Source organism: Pelmatolapia mariae, linkage group LG16_19, assembly GCF_036321145.2.
Source record: "Pelmatolapia mariae isolate MD_Pm_ZW linkage group LG16_19, Pm_UMD_F_2, whole genome shotgun sequence".
In the NCBI taxonomy this organism is placed as follows: domain Eukaryota; kingdom Metazoa; phylum Chordata; class Actinopteri; order Cichliformes; family Cichlidae; genus Pelmatolapia; species Pelmatolapia mariae.
The window spans coordinates 6,684,862-6,709,268 of NC_086241.1; the positions used below are offsets into that span (position 1 = coordinate 6,684,862).

At 40.7% G+C, this 24,407-nt stretch overlaps 1 protein-coding gene and 1 long non-coding RNA gene across 3 annotated transcripts; one reads left to right on the forward strand and one right to left on the reverse strand.

Moving 5' to 3' along the window:
* Positions 1 to 212: 212 nt before the first annotated feature.
* LOC134646201 (signal transducer and activator of transcription 1-alpha/beta-like) lies at positions 213 to 10,069 on the forward strand. 2 transcript variants are annotated; one of them, XM_063499980.1, is made up of 24 exons: positions 213 to 319; positions 1,141 to 1,268; positions 1,451 to 1,595; positions 1,686 to 1,781; positions 2,206 to 2,283; positions 2,372 to 2,450; positions 3,011 to 3,099; positions 3,941 to 4,092; positions 4,198 to 4,362; positions 4,456 to 4,548; positions 5,082 to 5,141; positions 5,278 to 5,307; positions 5,396 to 5,483; positions 5,594 to 5,635; positions 5,933 to 6,016; positions 6,135 to 6,236; positions 6,327 to 6,462; positions 7,056 to 7,111; positions 7,198 to 7,274; positions 7,396 to 7,535; positions 7,716 to 7,886; positions 8,100 to 8,157; positions 8,253 to 8,325; positions 9,751 to 10,069. In XM_063499980.1, the coding sequence occupies exons 2-24, from the start codon at positions 1,141 to 1,143 to the stop codon at positions 9,898 to 9,900; spliced, it is 2,292 nt and encodes a 763-aa protein (XP_063356050.1). In that variant the 5' UTR covers positions 213 to 319; the 3' UTR covers positions 9,901 to 10,069. The 2 variants fall into 2 exon arrangements, with proteins under 2 accessions (XP_063356050.1, XP_063356051.1); XM_063499981.1 differs by having other exon boundaries at positions 7,071 to 7,111.
* A 6,763-nt stretch (positions 10,070 to 16,832) lies between these two features.
* On the reverse strand, positions 16,833 to 23,825 carry LOC135933864 (uncharacterized). Its single transcript, XR_010573965.1, has 4 exons — positions 23,647 to 23,825; positions 23,445 to 23,496; positions 23,263 to 23,302; positions 16,833 to 18,366 (listed from the first exon to the last, which is right to left on the reverse strand). It is a non-coding gene; the product is annotated as an uncharacterized LOC135933864 (long non-coding RNA).
* Positions 23,826 to 24,407: the final 582 nt, after the last annotated feature.

A 24,407-nucleotide genomic window follows, 5' to 3' on the forward strand; every position in this document is an offset into this window, starting at 1 on the left:
ATGAGCGCTGAGATGCAGCAGCCCACCAAACTGAGCTGAAACCTGCACAGAAAACAGCTGTTTTCAGGGATTCAACATCTGGCTATTGTTATTTTTCTTTACTTTGTGAGTTGCCGGATGTCGAGCTGTGTGGCCTCCAGCTTTACGCACCCAGCAGGACGATTTCTGGAGAATCACGTGGTGAGTGTGAGTGGGCGTGTGCAACGGAAGCTCGCGTCCTCGTTCTTAAGGCAAGAATTAACAGCCAGATCAGAAGGCTGGAGGTCGCTTGTGATTTTTGTCCTGCTTTCACCTGTCCGACAAAGAGCCATCCACCAAGGTAAGTCATGATTTCTGCGCAAAGAAACAACTTTAGTTCTATTGCGGGCAGCCTTGTGCGCAGCTTATGGCCCACTTTTCCTCCAAAATGTTCGCGATCCTGATTTTTAAAAGTAGGTAATTGTCTGATAAAAGCTGTTAAAAAGGCAAATGTAAATAAATGAAAATCTTCGGTTCGTGAAGTTGCTGCGGTGTTGTTGCATTTCTTGGAAATCCCCTCCGATTATATTAAAGAGCGGGGTAAAACTTTCCAGTCAGCTCAGTTATATTATTTACCGATAGCTGGCGACATCAATACGCCACCACACGCGCTTTGCATTACATAAACACATAAAGCTAATCAGCTCATAATTACTCACACCTCACTTAGGTGCTGTGTTTATTCGAATTATTTTGAGATTTCCACGTTCTCTGTGTCCACAGACATTCCCTTTGGCTGATATATAAGATAAATATAACTGCATGGAAGTTTAAGTCAGCTTTTAAGGACTAAGAAAACTGTCAGTGTGATCACTTTTGAAACTGCACTTGTTATTCACTTGTTACAGCATGTGAGCTGACGATCAGAGGTACACATTTTCAGTGAGCGTCAGTCATATTTGTATGATTATATATGGTTATAGTCATGGCTGCCCTCTTGGCCAGGCCACACTTAAAAACAGATTTTTAATCTATATAAAACTTTATCTTAAATTACTCTAGCGTAAGATATATTTCTGTTAATAAAATGGAGGCAAATAACGGTAAAGACTTCTATCACATCTGTGGAACAATCAGAGTCCCTGAACTCGTAAAAAGAGGTTTGTGTCTTTGTGACTGCAGATGGCTCAGTGGCAGGCCCTTCTGAAGCTGGACTCGGCACTCCAGAGCCGGGTCTGCCAGCTGTACGAGAGAAGATTTCCCAAAGAGATTCGCCACTATCTGAGCACCTGGATCGAGAACCAGGACTGGTAAGTCGGGGCTGGATGCAGGAGCAGGGAAAATAGTTATGGTCTAAGATTAAAGAGCTTTAACTTAATATAGTAAGTTGTACAGTATATGATGTAAGGAAGATTGTGAAATAGTAAATTGTTTTTCAGCACATGCAAACAGATGCAGTCCTGCAGTTAAATCTTCTGTTTCTCTGCATTAGGGATTCGGCAGCTGTGGACAAGCACAGAGCCAGAACCTGTTTTCAGGCTCTCCTGGTGTTTCTAGAAGAGCAGTGGTATCGTTCTGTTCAGGAGAACAATATTCTCCAGGGGCCAGATTTTTCCAGGATGAAGGACTACCTGCTGGTAGGACAGATGATGCTCTGTGCAGAACAATTTAAATTATTTGAAGATACACTTCCAGTAATGATTTGTGTGGTTCTTTCTGCTCCTTAGGAGCATTTCCAGGGTGAGCCGCTGAAATTGGCCCTACTTCTGTCTGAATGCCTGAAGGAGGAAAAGCAAATTCTGGCTTCGGTCTCTGAGCCGCAGGTCAGTTAAATGCTGTTCTAATAAAGAGCCTGTTTTCATTCCTAAGTCATATTTACACAGATAGGTCTGTCCCAAGGTCACTGCAGTTAACCAAAAGTAGATAAAAAGTAGATGAAAAGATTTAGTAGAATCATAACTTTGATGCACACTAACTGTAAACATGTGCCTGGGTTGCTTATAGAGAGAGTTACAATTAACGGCAGAAATACATTTTCCCGGACCAGTGAGTAGGTGGAACTGTAAAAATTGCTCATGCTAACAGAAAACGTAGCATTGTGAGTCATAGCAAAGCAAATATGGCAACACGTTAGAGCGATACTGTGATCACAACCAGAGGAAAGGAAGAGTAAATATAAATTATAATTATAAATAAATATTTGATAATAATTGCAAACATGTGACAGAACCTTCTTGTTTTTGTCAGAGTTGCAACAATCCAGGCATGCAACAAAGCTGGAGAGAGTTGGACGACAAAGTCAATGAACTGAAGCGACAAACTTTGGTAAGATTACTGGGATTTTATTTTCAGCCTTCCAAGAAAGATAAACGTTTTCCTCTTTCTAAACCAATGCACTTTTACTCTAATGTAGGAGACCAAGAAGGAAATCAAGACACTGGAGGGTCTGAATGAAAAACTGGACTATATTCTGATGGCCTGGCAAAATAAAGGTATGATAGCACGACCACATACTGTATATAAAAGATGGACATAGTCGCCATGCCATTACCTACTGGTTTTTGAAGTGTGGACGACATTAAAGCATTAATTTTAGCAGTGTGATTAGTAATAAAATCCTAGAAATTTCACTAATCAAAACTGAGGCCGTAACTCAACACAGCCCTTGCCCATCCTTAAAAAGGCACAAACAATGCAGTGACTCCAGTTAGCTGAGTGGAAGCCCAGCAGACATCTGACAGCTACCTGTCACCTGTCAATCAAACTGGCCACGCCCCTCAAAGTAGGGAAGGAGTGAAGTATCTGCAAAGATTAAAACTGTTTTTTGTAGCAGGCTGAAAACAAGGTGATGTTGTGGTGTAAATTTGGGCATTTTAATATGGGAGTCTATGGGGACTCTGACTCACTGTCAGAGTCAACCTCAAGTGGCCACTAGAGGGCCTGCAGTTTAGTCCCATTTGTCAGCCCAGGAGTTGCTTGGCAGGATTAAAACCTGGCAGGTCTGGTTTGTCACTCAGTTGTTTTAGACACGTGTCTTGTCTTCCTTTTCCAGTGGAGGAGCACACTGATCTGGCCCAGTCCCAATATATTGTTGATCAGGAATGTCAGAAACATGCAGTCTTCATAACACAAAGAAAGGAGGTATGGTAAATACATGTTTGATCAAATGTTGCCATTAGTGGTGTTAAACTAGTCTAAATGGATAAACCACATTCATAAAGTATTTTGATATTTTGTGCAATTATTATGAAAGCTTCATAGAAAATGTTCATGTCATAGATTTCTTTCATGGTTGTTTTCACAGAAACCTAGAAACAAACTGGTTGGGGCAGTTTAGTAGAAACATCTATTATCTGCTATTGGTCTGTTCTACTTCATGTTTCAAATTACATAATGCATATATACATAATTACCTAATCCTAGCATGAAATGTAAAACTAGGTCGCAGTAACATTACAAAATCATAATTGTAAATGTTTTTACAGCATAAATGTGACATCGCATTTACACTGTACTGTAACGTTACTGCTGCATTGTGACCACGGAGCAATGTTGTCACAGCGTCATGCTGATGTTGGAATCTTGCCAAATCATGACTAAATGCAACATTGTTTTTCTGGGGAAATATTTTTGAGCAAAAACATAACTGGAAATGCCTTGCACTGATTGGTTGAACAAACCAGCAACCTATAGGCAGTAGGACTAAGTCCACTTTGCGTAGCAATCTTCCCCTTTCAGACATTTCCATTGAAATGCAAATAAGTCATATAAGCTGATACAGCCAACAGCAACATAGATGACAGCTCTCAGAGTTATACTCATAGAACCTTGGGTTACGGTGGGTAACCTTTCCTTAACTGTTATTTTGCTGTGTTCAGATTTTATTGCAGCCTGTGAGAGATCATGTCTGCACTGGTCAGATGGTGAAACCTCTTCCATCTGTTATGCGCACATATGAATCTTTTCTTTTTTTGTCTTGCAGACTGTGCTGCATCAGTTGGTTAACATTTTAAAGCAGACAGAAAAAGTCATGGCGACTCTCACTGATGTGGAGCTGCCGGAGTGGAAGCGCAGGCAGCAGTTGGCCTGCATTGGAAGTCAAGTTGACACCAGTCTGGACCACCTGGACAAGTGGTTAGAGCTTATTTGTTCTGCTCACCTTTGCATGTCTAAGAGAATCTGTTTTTCCTCTGTGACTTTTTACACTTAGCACTTGTGCCTGTTTTATTCTGTGTGCAGGTTTTCGACTGTCGCCGAAGTGCTGCTAGGAGTCTGCGAACAGCTGAAGAAACTTCAAGACCAGAACAGCAAATACAGCAGCACTGACCCTGCCTTCTGCCTCCCTACCTCAATCCCAGAAATGGAGAAATTTGGGCGGTCCTTGTTAATAAAACTAGTCACAAAGTGAGTCACTCTTTTTTACATGTATAGACACACACACACTGATGCACCAACAGTATGAATAGTGACACGTTCTGTTGTGGTCTGGCATTGCAGCGCTCTGGTGGTGGAGAAACAGCCCGCCATGCAGAAATTTCCACAGCGTCCTCTGATACTGAAGACCGGGGTGCAGTTCAGTATCACAGTGAGGTAAGCATGCACTGACTTTATACACGTGTATGTCTGAGAAACCCAAATGTCAGCTGGGACTTCATGTCACTCAGCGCTTCAATGTAATGGGAGTATGTAATCAGTTCCTTTTATTTGTCTGTCTGTTTGTTAGCAGTTTAATGTTGGGGAAAACCAGGTCAAATGTGAAAATCAGTGAAAACTTTATATTGCCCACAATTTTCTGTGGCCTTTACACAGTTTAGGGTCAGGTCTCATCCCCAAAACGAAAACATTTCTTTATTAAACTGACGTTCATCTTATTTTGACTCCAGTTTTCTCTCTGAGGTCTCAGATGGACCTCATTAGGTATATTTTCCTTTTACCTGCTAATTATTCATACAGACAAACTGTTTCTTAACAAGCACAGGAGTTAGCAGCTAGGTTTTGACATGAGGCATTTTGACTGAAAGCAGTTTATAGGCTTACTTACTTAGACCTTTTTACGTGTTTACTGGGCCAAAATAACCAGTGCTAAACTAAAAAACATAAAGAAATGTCTTTTCTCTTTTCAGGTTCCTGGCAAACATCCCTGAATTCAAATGCAGGTTCAGAGTCAAACCTGTATTTGACAAGTAAGTGAAAGAAAAGCTGGTCTGAAAGAGTGGCATAGAGTTCAGATGGAAATATTTATTTTTTGAACTTTTATTTTAAAAAGACCTTTTTAAATTTTAAACCTTTTCTTGTCTTTTTTCTCCCCACCAAAATAAGGGATGTTGTAGAAGCCAAGACAGTGAAAGGGTAGGTAGACTAAAATCTGAAATATACATTTATGAAAGTTTATATTTCTGTAATAAATGAGTACTGATGCTTTTTGTACTTGTCGCAGGTTCCGTCTCTTTGATTTCAACAGAGACGACTGTAAGGTGTTGGACGAGGACACAGATGGAGGCTTGATGGCAGAATTTGGGCACATGGTATGAAAATCCTCAAAGTTAACAAAGCTTTATGTTTAACTATTATACATTCATATGTTCTTTTATACAGTACAGCTTGTAGTTTCTTATCAAAAATTATATTTTTTCAGTCGCTCAAGGAAAGAAAATCAAGAAGCAAAAGCTCATCTGCGGTAAGAGAAGTTTATTTTAAATTGTCTTTTTTCACATGAGCATTTATGAGCATTACTATACTGTACACGTTTCAGTAGTATGTAGTCTTATAAATCTTGATGGAAAATCTTGAGGGTAAACGGAGGTAAATACAGGTGAGATGACGGATGGGAAGAAGGTAAACAAAGCATCAAACTGAAGTGTATTTTAAAGCTTTATTGGTTCCACATAGCTCTCAGGCCATGTTTTTGTTTATGAATTGAGTGCTAGAGACGTGAGCTGCTGCCTTACTCATGTTACTTTTTCTTTTCCCTTAGAACCATCTGGTAGTCACTGAAGAGCTGCACATCATCAAGTTTGTGACAGAGTTTCAGTACGCAGGACAAACGTGCAACATCGAGGTAAGCAGCATGAACTTCAGCTTTGATGGCGTTCTCTAGTCCTGATCTTTAAAAATGTTTGCTGTGGTGGAGGGTTTGTTCTTTTATTGACTGGTTTCCTCCTCTGCTGTTGGTCCAGGCCAGCTCCTTGCCCGTGGTCGTCATCTCCAGCACGAATCAAGTCCCCAATGCCTGGGCCTCCATCATGTGGTGGAACATGCTGTCCACCAGTGAACCTTGGGTAAAATTTTGTCACAGCTGACAAACACTAGTAACATCTGTTAAGACAAGTCAGGAAACTTCATTGTGGTTCTGTGACTTTTCCCTTTAGGACCTGTCGCTGTTCCTGAATCCTCCTCCTCTCACCTGGGAGCAGCTGTCACAGGTGCTGAGCTGGCAGTTTTTGACCGTTGGCAAACGAGGGCTCGATGAAACGCAGCTGTTCATGCTAAGAGACAAAATTATGGGTAAGTAAATAAAATCTAAGCCAATTTTTTCAATTACTTTTTAAAAAGACATATTTCATTTGCGTTGTTGATGGGAGTTAATTTTAGAGCTCATTTTACTTATTAAGCTGTGTATATAAAGATATATTTTTTGCATATTGTGTGTAGTCTTAAAAGCCTGAAGTTTCTGTGTATTTTTTGTTATTGAAAACAATATCGCTAAGGATCAAATAAAAAAAATATTTACTTGCATGTTAAAAAATATATATTTTTATATAAAATCAGTACAAAAATAGTATTTCGCATTTTGGAAATCACTATTATTTTTACTGAAATGATACAATTAGCTTAGATTAGCATGGAAAATACATTGTTAGCTTGTGCCATACAGTAAAAAGCAGAGTACATAGTTGGCTTAGCACAAAATACAAAGTAACTTAGCCCTGACGTGCAAACATTTGAATGTGCACATGAAGAATACAAAATATGTGCACAGGTGAAAAAAACAAAAAACAAATAGTATAGTACATGTGTAATCATTGCACTATCTAATATTAAAATTTCTAAATAATATAAAACACTTTGTGGTAAATTTTTTTTTAAAAATGTAACAGTTGGTGCTGTTGCAGATGATCCTGATGGCATGGTGTTCTGGAGCAGCTTCTCCAAGGTGGGTCTTAAGATAAGTTCTTGTAGTTTCCTTGAGTCTGACAGCGAGCACACAGGGGCTTCACTCTTTGTTTTCCTGTGGGGCAGAACGAAAATGCCTGGATCTGGATTGATGGCATCCTCGATTTGATCAAGAAACACTTGGTGGATCTTTGGCGTGACGGGTACGACTTCACGCTGACATCCAAACTTAGATTAGCAGCATTTCTTAAAGTTGTATTACAGTCATATAAGGATGATGTGCTAATGTGGAAGGGTGTGGTGTTTCCTGTGTGCGACTTTCAGATCCGTCATGGGGTTCGTGAGCAGGGAGAGGACACGCCTCCTGCTGCAGGAAAAACAGGCCGGTACTTTTCTGATCCGGTTCAGTGAGAGCAGCAAAGACGGCGCCGTCACCTTCAGCTGGGTCGACCACTCCAACGGTGGTATGTTTCTGAGTCTGTCTTCACTGAGCCCACTGAGGACAATTTAAATAACTCTGCTGGAAGAAATAGAATAGTTACAATTATGTATTCACTATAAAGTATATTTACCTTAAATTGTGTGTTTGCTGACTGCAGTGGTTTGTCCTGCTTTGTATTGATATGTGTTTTCTCCCCCTGTAGAGCCTCATGTGCATGCGGTCCAGCCGTACACCAAGAAAGAGCTGTTGGTGTTACCTCTGCCAGACATCATTTACCGCTACAGTCTGGCATCCCAGCGAAGCAGAAATCCCCTGGTCTATCTTTACCCCGACATCCCCAAAGACACCGCCTTCGGACGCTACAAATCCCCCGGTATCACCTCTCACATCACTTTCTCCATGAAAATTACTACAAAATAAATAAATTAATAAAAATCCTGTAGAAAACAGTGAATATAAATTTTGTCTTGTACTCTGTCATAAGATAAAGATAAACTCTGTCATAAAGTGTTTACCATTTCAAATAATGTTGAGATGATCCAGTTTACTTTCTGTGTAATGAGCCCAATCCTATCTGTCCACACAGAAACATCAGAACCTTCAGGGGATGGATATCACCGCAGAATACCTTCTTTTATATCAAAGTAAGTAACAGTAACAAAAACGCTTCTGCAGTGTGCCTGAATTTAATTTTAATTCATTATTATAATCATTTTTTTGTTTGTCTGTTTTTGTACAGTGATCCTACGCCACCTCCTTCTCCACCCAATGAGACCCACATGATGGAATTGGACAATGACCCGGAAACAAGTGTAGGTTTATTATTTCTTTTTAGGTTTATTTTCCCGCAGCCCTTTAAAGTAGACTTAATTTGTTGGGATAATTTTATTTAATTTTTTTTGTAAAGATCTGGTTCAAGAACAGCTTATTTACCATTTAGCTGTAGCCTGTTGAAAACATGAGTACTAAAAGTGACGTACGACAGAAGTGCACAGGCTGCATTTAACAAAATGGATTCAAACTTTAAAGAGTGTTTTCGGTGCCTTGTTATCGTCCATTGGCATCAACATATTTCCTAGTTAGTGCCAGTTTACTCACTAAAACGGAAGCACAGAAGTTGAATCTTAATATGGAAAGACAACTTAAAACATAAAAAATTTGCACCAAATCAACAGAAGATCCCAATGATCACACAGTAATTTTCCCTTCACCAACACTGTATCTGTACCACCAGTGATAATTTCAAAACTTACAGGTTGTCTTTAATGAGCCCGTTTTGTGCCGTGTTTAAACAGCCATTTCTTTTGTTTGCACATAAGACCGTAAGAACAAAATATGTTTAAAGGAGACTAAGGCTACGTTCACACTGCAGGTCTTAATGCTCAATTCTGATTTTTTTATCAAATCCGATTTTTTTTGTTTGGTTGTTCACACTACAAATAAAATGTGACAGCAAACGCGCTCTAGTGTGAACCGTTCACGGCCCTCAAAGCTGCCCGCATGTGCAAAAGAAGACGTCACACAATGCGCTCTGTTTAGACCCAGACCGAACAGTACTGTTTGACTGATGGCCTTAATATAAAGACTTGTTTCGGACTTTACGTTTCCCAATTTTGCTTTAAGTTATAAAGTTATTTTGTTATTTACATATGGCCTAATAATTATCCTTATTGCTGTTTTAGAGAGGAGCGGTGCTTCAAAGGATAGTTGCAGATTTCTGTCAGAATCTGCAGATTATACAGTACAAAGAAAATGTTCACGTTTCTCCAACGTTGTTTTCCCAACAGTTTCACTAACATCTACACTGGATGTCCAGGAAGCGTTCGCGATGTCTTCTCGGGCGCTGATAATTGGTGTCTGTCTTGTGTCAGTGACGTAAAAGACGGATTTAATGCGACATGACCATTCAAACAGCAGTTGCTTTCTAAAATATCAGATATGTATCGGATTCAATACCACATACGAAAGTGACCCAGATCAGATTTGAAAATATTGTATTTGTGCTGTTCAAACTGTCATACCATGATCGGATATGGGTCGCATAGGGTCAGAAAAGTCGGATTTGATGCGCTTTCGCCTGCAGTGTGAACGTAGCCTAAATGTTCTCTCTCTGTTGCGAGTAAATCACAACACATCGAATGCATAACATGCATCACCTTCTGAGTATCTCCAGGTTTAAACCCTAACCCTTTCCTGCTGCAGCTAACTTAAACTAAACCTTCTGTGTTTCACTGCAGGCTGGCTTGAGTGAACTCCTCTCTTTCATTGTCGACTCGCCTGCTCCAGCCATGCCCTGGGGATCTCAGCTGGACATCTCCCCAACTTTAGCTTCGTTTCAGACATCATCCCCTGAAAACCTCTTTGTCGATCAGTTTAGTTTCAGCTAAAATCTGCTGGATTGCTGATCACACGCTGCACTTTGCTGGAAAAGAAAAGCTGTACTGTAAAAATGGCAACAATCAATGTGTATGAGATTTTAATTCGACGTTTGTATTCGCATTCTGTTTTTCTTACTGTGCTGTATATTTGCTTTATATTTAGTTTTAATAAAATAAGTGACTGGATGACTGTGCACCCCGACTGCTGCTCTGTGGCTGCTCTGGCATCACGGCCCTCCTCTGACACTGAATTGAATAAGTGGTTACGTCAACTGATGGATGGATGAATTCCAGGGCCGAGAAAACCCACGTGGCCTCTTGGTCTTGCTTTGAAAACTTTAATAATTCCTGAGTTTACTTTCAAATAGGGATGCAAAGAGACAAAATTTGCATCAGATGTTTGTCTAATCCTGACTAGCAAACTGAAGACACTGACAACTTGTCAGTCACAAGTCATTAAATAATACACACTCTTTTAAGTTATTAACTAAGATTCTAAGATACAGATTAAGATTATAAACTCACCAGAATCCTGTTTACAGAGGTCACAAGACAAGAATCAAATTCAACAAAAATAAATCATATCAAAAATGATTTGAAAATATTTAATGCTTAGTGTATTTCAAGTAATTTTAAAGCATCCAATATTTGGTTAATGTTTATGTTGAAGGATGTATCCTGGTTCTTCACAGTTTTGTTGGAGGCTAAGGTGATGACATCCAGAGTAAATATGTGGTTAGACACCCTGTTTCTGAGATTTTTTAGGGTTGAGTACAATAATCTTAGTGTTTCAGAATTCAGAGCTCATCCAGGCCTTTGTCTATAAAAATGCTTTTCGTTTATTGAATTTGTGTCATCTAATCTCATAGATAAAGCTTGGTGTCTTCTGCATAGCAATGAAAACGTATGAAGTGTCATGTAAAAAGCATTGGTCCCAGTACAGAAACCTGTGTAACTCCTCTGTGTAAAGAAGACTCCCCGTATACATGAACAAATTGGAACTGGACGTTTGGGAATCACTGCTCTGTGCCTTGGAACACTTTGATAGCTGAATCAATGAAAATTCAGAGTTTGGCATCTCACTCAAAGACACTATGAGATTCAGACTGGAGGAGCCAGGAATCAAACCTTCAGATTAGTAGACAACCCACTCCACCTCCTAAACCACACAGTGTTAAATACAATCATGTAGAGGTTTCTATTCCAGCTTTTTATTTGGCATTTTTCCATGAAATACATGAACTCCAACTGACACCATGAAAACACTCACATGGACATTAAATTTAAGTATGTAGTTTTGATTCTAATTATCGTACGTGTTGTTCATGTTTATATATTTGCAAATTAAATTTCACAGGTTAAAAACACTGACTATATTCCACATGTGGAAAGAAAAACATCTGAAAATAATGTCTGAGAATTACTGCACAAAGCCAGATCAGGTTGTCACTGTAAACATTATATTGATATTATAGTCCGCCCAATTAAATGCACAAATGTAACAATGCTGACAAAATAAACCACAAAATGCAATAAATCACATGATCTTCTGTCCGTCTTACACGCTCTGAAATGAATTTCCATCTTTAAAAAGTCTGAAATAAATACAAACTGTTTCTATTGCAAGTTTTTCCACTGAAAAATACATTCTGGAGTACAATCTCTGAGAACCTGCTGGTGACCTCGCAAATGAGCACAGAGGCAGGAATGTAAATCAAGCACACCCGTAACTACACATCGCGTAATTTACACCATAATTTACACACAGCTCACAAACTAATAAAATACTAAACTAGTACAAGCTACATCCTAGAAATGTGGTTTACAGTACTGTGAGATTACAAATACTAAAACTGAGTACATTTTCTCCATGTTTTCATTTTATTTTAGTTCACAACACTGAATCTGTTTTTTTTTATGTAAAGAGTCTAGTTTTTATTTGTACTTCATTTCACATATAGTTTTAGTAGTTAATTTTAGTTAATTAAAATAATCTTGCTGTGTAGGAATAAAAGCTTGTCCTTAAATTTGTGCCTTTTTTTTGCTATTTGTACAGTGAAGCCACGCCACCTCCATCCCCACTCAATGAAACCCACATAATGGAAATGGACAAAGACCCAGAAACAAGTGTGAGTTTTATTTTCCTGTAGCCCTTTAAAGCAGAACTGATCTATTGGGATGAAATTTTTTTTGTTTGTTTTTAATTTGGTTCAAGAACAGCTTATTTAACATTTAGCCTGTTGAAAACAATAAATTTGAAGTAGACTTGCAGCGTGTCTAAGTAAAACTGTTAAATAAGGCACTTAGAAATGTACAGGCTTTCAAAGATAGACTTACACTTTAAAGAGTTTAGCTTCATCTTGTTTTGGGGCCGATAAGGTGTCATGTTATCATCCAGTGGTAGCAACATATTTCCTAATTAGTGCCAGTTTACTTACTAAAACTCAAGGACAAAACTTCTTGTCTTGCACTAACAGTGATACAAACCAAAGACTTGAATTAGCAAGATGAGATATAACAGACAGCTGGCAACCTAGTGGTTCCTCGGGAGTTGCAGCAGTGCTGCCCTTAAAAATGCTAATTTTAAACTTTAATACAATTTAATCAGGGCAGATATTTTTAAAAAAGTATCTTTCAAGTGTTTCTTGATCAAATATCCATACGGGTCTCTGGGCCATTGCTATTCAATTCTTATACAATCATTGCAAGAGCTTGGTCCCCATAGCCAGCAATAGGTCGGACTCGTTCCTGGTGGGTGATGGGCTCCGCCAGGGCTGCCCTTTGTCCCCAATTCTGTTCACAATTTTTACTGACAGGATTTCTAGGCGTAGCCAAGTGGCAGAAGGCTTTCACTGGTCTCAGAATCTCATCTCTGCTTTTTGTGGATGATATGGTTCTGTTGGCTTCATTGGGTGATGGCCTCCAGCTTGCACTAGAACAGTTCGGAGCTGAGTGTGAAGCGGTGGGAATGAGAATCTGCACCTCCAAATCTGAGGCCATAGTCCTCAGCTGTAAAAGGGTGGGGTGCCTACTCCAGGTCAGGTTTCTGCCCCAAGTGGAAGAGTTTAAGTATTTCGTGGTTCTTGTTCACGAGTGACGGGAGAAGAGAGCAGGAGATCGACAGACAGATTAGTGTTGCAGCTGCAGTGATACCAGTCTGTTGTGGTGAAGAGAGAGCTGAGTGTAAAAGCGAAGCTCTCAATTTACTGGCTGATCTGTGTCCCTGCCCTGACTTATGGCCACGAGCTGTGAATCCTGTAACTGTGGTGATTACCTGTTTGCGAAAAATGATTTTTGTGCCCAAGAATGTTTGGAGTATTTCCTGTCACATAGTGGTGAGCTGACTCCTGTGTGGAGTCTTTTGCCTGATCTAGATTTATGTGGATGTGGAGAAGAAAAGCCTTGGGGAGACTGGGACAGTGACTACTGTTTTTGACCTTTCTGAATTGTTCTTTAAATTCACTGTTGATCATTGGAAGCCTGTGTCTGTCCAGTTTTTTTTAGGTCACCCTGACAGAACGATCCCACTAAAATGGACTCGGCGCGCTTGGATCCAGTGAGCCCTTCTCTCACTGTACAGGAGAAGCAGCTAAAAAACCGTGAACTAATACTTCAGCAGATCACATGAAAGTTAAGTCCCATAACTAAACACGTAGCAGAGGTGAAAAGTATGATGAACACTCGTGCTACAGTTTCCTTCCTCAATCCACCTGCTCAACAGAACCCTGCCTCCGGAGGTGGTGCTACTAACACCAGAAGCATTCATGGGTGAGTTGGAGAAAAGTGGTGGCTTTCCAATCCAACAGAGTCAGATGTATGCAGCTAGATTGGGTCCAGCTGGCTCTGCAGACCTGGGGGAAGCGTTTCGCTGCTGGACTGTCTTTATTGTGGCTAAAAAGGCCATTTTGTAGCAGCCTGTTCAGTGTGGCCAAAACAAACTGCTACAAAAGTCTATGTTTAGTCCAGCACTCACAGGCTCTGTTGCTGAACAAATCTTCATTGATCATTCCCTCACAGTTGAATTAAATATTCTTTTTATACCACTTCCTGATCTAGTGCTTGTTTTTGCTTTAAATGGCTCCTGATCACCTGAAATCACACACCAAGCTCAACCTGATGTAAAGAAGTCTGCTGGTAGTGGTCCTCATCAAACCTGTCTCAATATAAGGGACAAGATGAGTCCTGTTTTGTGCCCCCCCCCCCCCCCCCCTCCCAATACAACCTCACAAGTTAATCCTTGTCAATTATCAACATAGTAGAATTGTGTACCAAATATCATAAAATTAACAAGAAAGCAAACAAAAAATAAGGAATTGAAGCATGAAGCATAAAGTATGTGATTTTAGCAGCAATATTAAATCAAAACCATGTATATCAGATGTGAATTAAAAAAAAATATATATATTACAACAATATTCAAGCTACATTCACTGTCGGGAAAGACAAACTAGAAAGTCCCATTAGATGGAAAGGCTTGGGTGACAGAAGTAGAACTGTGACATCACTTAAAAATGTGATGGCTGCCCTGGCATAATTTCTTTTTAAAAGTCAGCGAATGAGCAAAAACAGTAAAAGAATAAAATTCCTGATTAATATTTTGCTGCCACAAGGTTAGTGAAAACACACTCTACTGTGATGCTTGCTGCTTTGTTAGGCAAAACTTTACTTTCTCTGTCACTCTAATCCAGGGGTAGGCAACCTTTCTGATGGCGAGTGCCATTTAAAATTTCCTCAGAAGTCAGAGTGCCATATGATTGCATTAGCAATAAATTTAATAACGCTCTATATGAACAGTTACACAATATATAGAACCACTTTATAGAATTATATTTGTTTGCAGATGTTGGCAGCTATCAGTGAATAGTTATCAGCTATTTTTGAAACAAAAAAAGACACTTTTTGTCCATAACAAGAACTCCCTAACAGCAAATGGACTGTACAACAGAAAATACAAATGCTATTTATGGTCTCCTCACAACAATGATAAGAAAAATAACCTCAGCCAATATGGCATGTTTGTTAATACAGAGACAGGTAGTGATGTCCAGCAGGTGAAAATGCAAGCTCCATGAACACGCACAGCTGTGGATTCCAGCTGCTTCGATGTTGCATTAGCTGGCATTAACTCAGCCAGCATTTTGACTAAAGACTGGCCCACCAGGTATTAAAGCCATAAAGCAATGAATGAAAACAAACACTGTTGTGACAGTGATGTACACTGTCTTGTTGGTATATCTATGATTTCTATACATTTTACATCAGATAAAAACTTTGGTTGTAAGCTTCAGATAAGTATTTAATAACAGCCAGACATTTTAAATGAGAATAAGACAGTATTTCTTTGTGCCCCCCTTTCCCTGTTAATGCCCTACCTGGCCCCCTGGCAAAACTTTGCTAGACCCGCCCCTGCACAGTAACCAGCTGTCAGCTACATAGAAAAGGATCCTGGTGTTATTTGTCTCTCAGAAACAGTTCATAACTTCCCTTCAATTCACTCATGTCACCTAAAAGGTAAACCTGTTTCTCCATCACCTGTTCAGCTCTGATGATTCAGTAAGGACATCTCCTGGTTTCATCTTCATGTTTCCCTCTCACCACATATCCAAACCAATATCAAGACCAGCAGCTTTTACAGCTGTGGCTCCAGCAAACATCAGCTGATACTAGAAATTAATATTAAATAAATTCTAACAACAGCTGATCAAGCTTAAACGTGCTGCTGTTGTTTAGCGCGACATCCGGCGGTTTCCTCTTTCTAGCGCAAAGTGGGCGATAAATAAACAAGAGAGAAAAGCCGATCAGCTGATCATTGATCAGTTTCATGATTAAAGTAGCAACAGGAGAGAGAGGGGGGAGAATGAGAGAAGAAGAAACAGCTGCGTAACGACAGAATAACTCCAGCTTTGTGTCTTTTTCCATCCTAGCTGAAGTCCGGGCCAAACTGTGTCCCTTCTCAGCTCAATATGAAACTCGTAATAATTTCTCTGAATGCAGGACGATTCCTTTTTTTTACGGAACGATTGGCAACTCTACTAACTAACCTTATGAATAAAATAAAGTTCACTATCAGTAACATCATAGCACCCACCCAGCTGTATAGAAACTCCGTCATGCTAGCTAGTATGCAGTACGAAAATGTCAGCATACCGAAAATAAACTCCACCTAAACTTGGTTTATATCTGACCCAGATAGACTGCAGGTCATAACTTCTTACCTGAAGTTCAGTTCACCTGACACTCAGACGTGGCGGCCGCTTCGGGTCTCTCCTCCTCCTGCCTCCCTTCTCCCTCAACCACCTGCTGGCCTCCACCACTTGCTAATGTTACTGAATCTGTGGAAACTCCGCCATGGCCACCACCAAACAATTGAGTTATTTTTACACACCGGCCAACATCTGGCCAATCCACCACCTTTCATTGTTTATACCGTTACAAAAAAAAAAAAAATCATGGCCAGTCCAGCTATGGTCGTGCCATCAGTTAACCCTTCGCGTGCCAACTGTGGCACGCGTGCCTAGGGTTGCCGACCCCTGCTCTAATCTGTCTTTCTCTCAGGCCTTGTTGTGGCTCCTCTGCTCAGTAGCGGTTTTTGATACGGGCGACACGGGCGGTTGCCCGGGGCAGCGTCATGGTGGGGGGCGGCATCACGGGCATCGGCAAAAAAAAAAAAATTACTCGTACTCATGCTGCCCCGACATCATGCCAGCGCATATCGGGAATGTCGTAAACACCGATTGGGTTTCTATCGCCCATTAGCTGGGAGTAAGGGCGCCCTCCGTTTGCGAGGTGCGCCTGCTGCTTGCGGCGCAGAGAGGAGAGGGCGGGGCGGCGGGGGATTCTCTGGCTGGCTGGAGCAGCATCTAATAACCAACTCGCAAAATAAAACAAAACAACAAACATGAAAACACCAGACATTATGATACAGAATTATAATTTGCACCGATGTTTTTCTATACACGAAAAGTGAGCGCGAGAGCCCTCGGTGCGCCTGCTCGCTGCTGAAGTCAAAGTAAACTTTATTGTCATCTCCGCTACATACAGTCCAGTATATAGAGAGACGAGACGACGTGGCTCGCTCCAGTTACAGCAGTGCAAGTAAACAAACAATAAATACAAGAAGAGTAAGAAAATAAATATACACCTTAGGACCAGGGGTAAAGGGATCAATAACAATTTAAAATTTATAATTTACAATTTGATGATTTAAAGTCTCACACACAACCCCTCGAAAGGGGAGGGGGGCCTGCTTCTTCCAAATAGAGCACATTTCATTCATAATGTTGTAAATCCAAGCCCATTATGTATTCATGATTTGAACCCTGGGTTGTGTGAAATCCCAGAAATACACCTTAGACAAAGTGAATCTGTGAACTAAGGTGTAGGTCTATTAGGTTATGTTGTGGTGATCCTCGAGTTGGGGGATTTGTGTTCATACTGGAGTGCAAAATTAAAACCAATGGAAGATGGACAAGAAAGGTTCAAAGCCATCAGGTGCTCAGTTTAGAAAAAAATAGAAAACCAGAGGGAGTGTTCGCCTGGGGCGCCAAACAGGCTAGAACCGCCACTGCCTCTGTTGTTATCCAGAGCACAATTAGAATAATGTACAAGTACACCATGTAGCTAAACTTCTTGTTTGTAATAGCATCAAACACATAACATAATTAAATATAAATGGCAGACAGAGGAAATAAATAGCAAATAAGAGGAATACATACAAAAATAAGAGAAAGGCACATATTAAAGAACAAGTTGTTAAGTGCTTAGAAGCAGTGCAAAAGGTCTTGGTTTGAGTATAATATGGCCCAAGTGATGAGGGTTTCTCAGACCATGGCTCACATTGTTGTGAGTTTGAGGCTGCTGTCAGTGGTTGAGGGGGCTCTGGTCAGTGTAGTTGGTGAGGGCTTTAATGCCTGTCCACACATGGTGGCGTTTTTTGTAGTAGGCCTCCTTGGCTTGTTTGATGCTCCTCCTCAGGTTGGCTCTGGCAGTGCTGTACAGGGAACTGTCCCTCAGCCAGAAGGCAGAGTTACGATTTCTGATCAGACAGGTTGTGCACTGAATGCACAAGGCCTCTAAGTCCAGTGAGCAGAGACTGTCTATAATTCTACTGTCATGGTACCAATCCTGGAGCACAAAGGCACATAGCACAGCACCCCTTTTCTTACTGGAGTCTTTGTTGCGCTGTGGCAGTGTAGGGACCAGCCTGGAAACTGCACTGAGGTATCAGGGATTTTTGAGTGAAGGATTCAGTTACATTGAGCTCCTCTGACGTTGGTGAGGAAGATGGATGGAAGCAGGGGTTTGTGGGGGTTTTTGGCAGCTGGAAAAGATAGCTAGCTCTGTATCCCTGGTTTCGTTTCTTCTCCCTGAGCTGTCTGCATTAGTTCCTGTTCCCAAAAACTGTTCTTAGTTACTCCCACCAGAAGGTACAAGGAGGTCACCAAAGTATCCAGACCTGGAGACAGCTTTATCAACCTTCAATGAAACAAACAGACTAAGTTTAAATTAGCGGCAGCAGAGATTTGAATCTGTTACTCAGTTGGTGAGATTAACAATATATCAGAAGCATTTGGTTTAATCCAAAATGACACACCAACAAAGAATAAGCCTGCTCTATTAAGCATTCTAACATCTTTCAACTCATTACCCTGGTTTTAAGATCATATGTAGATACACCACCAATCAAAAGTCTGGACACACATTTTCAATTAATGATTTTTCTTTATTTTCATGACTATTTACATTGTAGATTCCCACTGAAGGCATCAAAACTGTGAATGAACACGTGGAATTATTTAGTAAACAAAAAGTGAAATAAGTCAAAACATGTTTGAAGGACATATCCTGGTCAAAAATGACTCCAAAGGTTCCTCGCAGTGTTACTGGAGGCCAAGGTAATGCCATGTAGAGTAAGAATCTGGTTAGATACCATATTTCTCGGATTTTTAGGGCCAAATACAGTAACCTCAGATTTATCTGAATTTAGAAGCAGAAAATTAGAGGCCATCCAGGTCTTTATGTCTTTAAGACATTCCTGCAGTTTAACTAATTGGTGTGTGTTACCTGGCTTCATAGATAGAGCTGGGTGTCATCTGCATAGCAGTGCAAATGTATGCTATGTCTTCTGATGATACTGACTAAGTGAAGCATGTATAAAGTAAACAGAAATGGTCCTAGCACTGAACCCTGTGGAACACCATAATTAACCTCAGTGTGTGACTCCATTTACATGAACAAATTGGAGTCTATTAGATAGATACTGCAAACCACTGCAGCGCAGTACCTGAAATACCTACAGCGTGCTCTAATCGCTCTAATAGGATTTTATGGTCGACAGTATCGAACGCTGCACTGAGGTCTAGGACTAGCACAGAGATGAGTCCACTGCCAGAGGCCATGAGAAGATCATTTGTAACCTTCACTAAAGCTGTTTCTGTGCTGTGATGAGCTCTGAAACCTGACTGAAACTCTTCAAATAAGCCATTCCTCTGCAGATGATCTGTTAGCTGTTTGACAACTACTCTTTCAAGGATTTTTGAAATGAAATGAAGGTTGGAGATATATAATTAGCTAAGACAGCTGGGTCTAGAGATGCTTTTTAAGTAAAGGTTTTACTACCAGCTTGAAGGCTTGTGGTACATATCCAATTAGTAGAGATAGGTTGATCATATTTAAGATCGAAGCATAAATTAATGGCAGGACTTCTTTGCGAAGTTTTGTAGGAATGGGGTCTAAAAGACACGTTGATGGTTGGGAGGAAGTAATTATGTACAGGGGGCTTTTTTATAAAGCAACAAACTATTTCTCCAGGCTAAATGATGATCTTTAAATTTGTGACATGCCATTTCCTCTCCAGCTTACGAGTCATCTGCTTTAGGCTACGTGTTTGAGAATTATACCACGGAGTCAGGTACTTCTGATTTGAGGCCTTAGTTTTCACCAGAGCTACAGTATCCAGAGTCATACGCAGTGAGGAGGCAAAATTATTAACAAGATAATCGACCTCTGTTGGAGTACCATTCAGGTAGCTGCTCTGCTCTATGTTGGTACAGGGCATTGGCGCAGTGGGTGGATTATATTCTTAAACTTAATTACAGCACTTTCAGAAAGACATCTACTGTGATGAAATCTACTCCCCACTGCTGAGTAATCTATTATTGTAAATGTAAATGTTATCAGGAAATGATCAGACAGCAGAGGGTTTTCAGGAAACACTGTTAAATGTTCAGTTTCTATGCCACATGTTTAAACAAGATCTAGAGTGTGATTAAAGTGGTGGGTGGGTTCTTTTATATTTGGAGAGAAGCCAATTGAGTCTAATAAGAGATTAAATGCTGTGTTGAGGCTGTCATTTTTAGCATCTACATGACTGTTAAAATCACCCACAATAATTATTTTATCTGAGCTGAGCACTAAATCAGATAAAAAGTCTGAGAAATCAGACAGAAACTCTGTAAGTCCCAGGTGGACGATAGATGATAATGAATAAGACTGTTTTTTGAGTTTGCAGCTAGGGTGGACAAGGCTAAGCATCAGGCTTTTAAATGAATTTAAAGTCTGTCTGGGTCTTTGGATGATTAATAGGCTGGTGTGGAAAATTGTTGCCACACTGACCCCTCAGCCTGTGCTTCAAGGATTCTGATAGTGGGCTCTATCAGAACTCCTTCAAGACTGTTGGAAAACCATTTCAGGTGACTAACTCATGACCCCAAACATACCTTCATGCTGTGTAAGGGCTATTTGACCAAGAAGGAGAGTGATGGAGCGCTGAGCCAGATGGCCTGGCCTCCACAGTCATCTAACCTAAACCCAATCGAGATGGTTTGGAATGAGATGGACCGCACAGTGAAGGCAAAAGGGCCAACAAGTGCTCAGCATCTCTGGGAACTCCTTCAAGACTGTTGGAAAACCATTTCAGGTGACTAGCTCATGAAGCTCAATGAGAGAATGCCAAGAGTATGCAAAGCAGTAATCAAAGCAGAGGGTGGCTTTTTTGATGAACCTAAAATATTAAACATGTTGATTTATTTTCCATTTTTTAACTACATGATTCCAAATGTGCTCGTTCATAGTTTTGATGCCATCCATCCATTTGCTTCCACTTATCCTTTTTCAGGGTCACCCTGAAGCCTATCCCAGCTGTCTTAGGCCAAGAGGCAGACTGGCGACCTGTCCAGGGTTAACACATATACACAGACCATTCGCACTCACATTCACACCTATGAGTTTCCATTTAATTTAGAGTTTCCAATTAACCTATCCCCACTAAGTGGATGTGGGAGAAAAGTGGGAGAAAGCCAGAGGACTCGGGGAGAACATGCAAACTCCACACTGAAAGACCCCAGCCCGATGGTGGAACTGAACTCAGGACATTCTTGCTGTGAGGCAACGGTGCTAACCACCGTGCCACAGCAGTTTTTATGCCTTCAGTGAAAATATACAATGTAAACAGTCATAGAAATAAAGAAGAAACATTCATTGAGAAGGTGTATCCAAACTTTTGACTGGTAGTGTATATCAATAAAGATGGACTCCAAAAACACTGTAAAACATACAGGGGCATAATTATTAAAGCCTGAATCTTTTAGATCAAATCTCTTCTGATGAAATAATGATCATTTTTGCCATTATTCCCCATCAAGAAAAAAGATCTTTCTCTTTGCCTGTGAGGGGGCAGTTTCTTCTATCAAAAAAATTAAAGAAACACTTCAGTTCTCAATAGCAAAAGAGTAAAATAAAAATCATGCTGCTTTCTATCACATCGAGAGCATCTCTGCACTCTATTACATATTCCATATGTAAGGGAAATGACACCCCCCATTGGTTATGGTATGTGGGTACTTCTTTAAGACACTCCGGATAGCCTGGCCACGCCCAACAGTTTACGTATAAAACAGCTGTGCAGACATGAAACCAGTGATCGAAACAGTTTGATTGAAACTTGTCCTCAAGCAGCCCAAAGCTGAGTTTGTGCTGGCTTCCAATCTGGCGTAATGTTCATGGTCTTGCAGGTTTATGCAGCCAGCAGGACCCAGCTGTGTCACAAATGTGTGGGTTGCAGCACCTCTATGCCTCTAAAGGATGGGCACAAAATGTGTGCTGTGTTTGGGTTACCAACATGCTATTGTGACCAGGCCCCAGTCTTGCATGGTTTTGTTTTGCCAGAGATGCACATGTTCATTTTTTTTGCCCCTTAGCGTGACGGCTCTCCACTTCCTGACATGCCCAGAGCAAAGATGGGCAAAGACTATGCTTTACAGGCAATGGCGGAGTGTCCAGGCCCTTGCCTGGGATCCACTCCCCCATTTGCTGCGAGGCCAGGCTTATCCTTCTGCAGCCCCCGCCGCCAGGCAGGAGCCAGTGGAGGCCAGCTAACAGGAGGAGGACGTACATCATCTCCTCTGAGGGGTTCAACCTGTCCTGTGGAACAACCCATTCCTAGTTCCACAGGGACTGATTCGGGCCAAAACATTTTTTTAACATGCTGGGCAGGGCATTCAGCAGTTTGACTCCCTGGCTGCTTTGCACAAGCAGCCCTGCTCTCTGCACGAGACTTTCTGACATGTATGGCCTGGTGGATCAAGCTTTGATTGGTCACACCCTCTAACTCGGCCCTCTAACACAGGGCCATGTCTACCCTGGCCTGTCAAGCCAATTCGGCAGCCATTGTGTCCTTCTACCTTAGTCACCTGTCCCGTCAGTTGTAGGCAGCTTCTGGGGACTCTGGCTATGCAGGAAAGCTGCTATCCGTTGTGGTCCTTGCACCTTGCGGAATCCGCTGAGGCCAGTCTTGCACCTGGCAGACTGTTGCCTTCCACCCTCTAGCTCAGCCTTTGTTTCTGGAGGGGCCTTAACCGGGCCAGGGTGTGTATATATTTAAAAACGATTTATCTAGAAATATAACACTGTAGGGTTTGGGTTGCACCATTTCCTCGTAGAGTGTCTTAAAGAGTTACCCTGTACATATGGAATATATAACAGAGTAGAGAGATAGTTTCGATATGTTTAAGAATGTGTGGTTACTTTGTAGCCTTGGTTCTCTGAGTGAGACTCTCTCCAGCTTCAGGCCGCTCAGGGACAAGTTTCAATCAAACCATCACCGATTTTACGTCTGCACAGCTATTTTATAGGTACAGTGTGGGGTGTGGCTGGGCTAGCCAGAGTATCTTAAAGAAGTATCCATGTGCCATGACCTGGGGAAGGGATCATTTCCCAAACATATGTAATATATAATGGAGCAATAGACTCTCACTCAGAGAATCAAGGTTACAAAGTAACCACACAATATTAACATGATAAAAAAACACAACACATCCCAAAATATCAAAAACTGCTGCTTAAAAGGGATACAAAAAAAATGATCAAACCCACATTTTCTTCAAGGTCATCATACCCAAATGCTATAGGATCGCTATAGAGATACAAAAAGAAAAAGGGAAAAATATAAAGTTATATATACTGTATTTCAAGGGTCATTGTTATCTGTGCAGCACAAGAAAATACAGTCATTTAAATATTTGTTATTGAAAGCATTTTTGTTATTACTGTCTTACTCTGCTTTAAAAGGATGGGCTCTGCGGAGATATCCATCCTCTGAAGGTGATTCTGTACAGAAAGTGATAGTGACTTGCAGTAAGCTGGATAATTTCAGTGTCATTTCAAAGGGGAACATTAACTTTACTAATGAGGTCAATTAATCACAGTTTGTTTAGCTGCTAAAAATGATCATATGCAAAGAAAAGTGAGAAATGATACCTGGGGATTTGTGTTTTTCAAGGATTGGGTCTTTGGGAACGTCAGGGTAAAAGTAGAGCAGAGGATCTCTTTGTAGCGGAAATCCCCATAGGTTTGATTCCAGGCGGAAGTGGTAAATGATGTGTAGTAAATCATGTTTGGACAGCTCTTTCTTGGTGTAGGGCTCTACTGTAGTCACAATAGACTCTGCAGAGGAAGTAAACACACAAATAGAAATATCTGAATGTGTTACATGTAAATAACTTCATTAGAGACAGAACAAATCAGTGGAGGCAGCCATAAGAAGGAAATTATCGTTTGCATATGATGGCATTGCAGTGGTTTGACTACTGAGTGAAGGTTCACATGAAGGTTTAATAAAACAAAATATTTAAAACATTTATACAAAAGGGCAAAAAAGAAAAAACAAAACAAAAGGTGATATATATTCAGGTAAAATCTAAGGTAAGCCAGCTAGCTGCTATGTTGGGGATCAGGTGGTAAGCTGATTTTACTTCACATTAGCCAGAAGAGGAAAAAAAAGAAAGAAAAAAAAAAAGAATATGATGCCCATCTGAGAAAACAGCAATGTCACCAAGATCAGGGGGAAAGCTACAGTCAGAATCAGCATTTGAATCATAGAGTGGATGGGTTAGGGATCATTATTACCTATTTGTCTTTCTTCTGGCTATTGATAATTTAGCATGCTTGCTAACACCAGTGGTATGCATCAGGGCAAGCATGGTACAGTACATTTGCATAATGACTGAAACCAGCCCACT

Bases quoted from the DNA above. Each gene is read 5' to 3' on its own strand.
- LOC134646201 (XM_063499980.1), top strand. From the start codon at position 1,141: ATGGCTCAGTGGCAGGCCCTTCTGAAGCTGGACTCGGCACTCCAGAGC. The intron at 1,596-1,685 runs GTAGGACAGATG...TCTGCTCCTTAG, and splicing joins GGATGAAGGACTACCTGCTG to GAGCATTTCCAGGGTGAGCC. The intron at 6,237-6,326 runs GTAAAATTTTGT...TTTTCCCTTTAG, and splicing joins TGTCCACCAGTGAACCTTGG to GACCTGTCGCTGTTCCTGAA.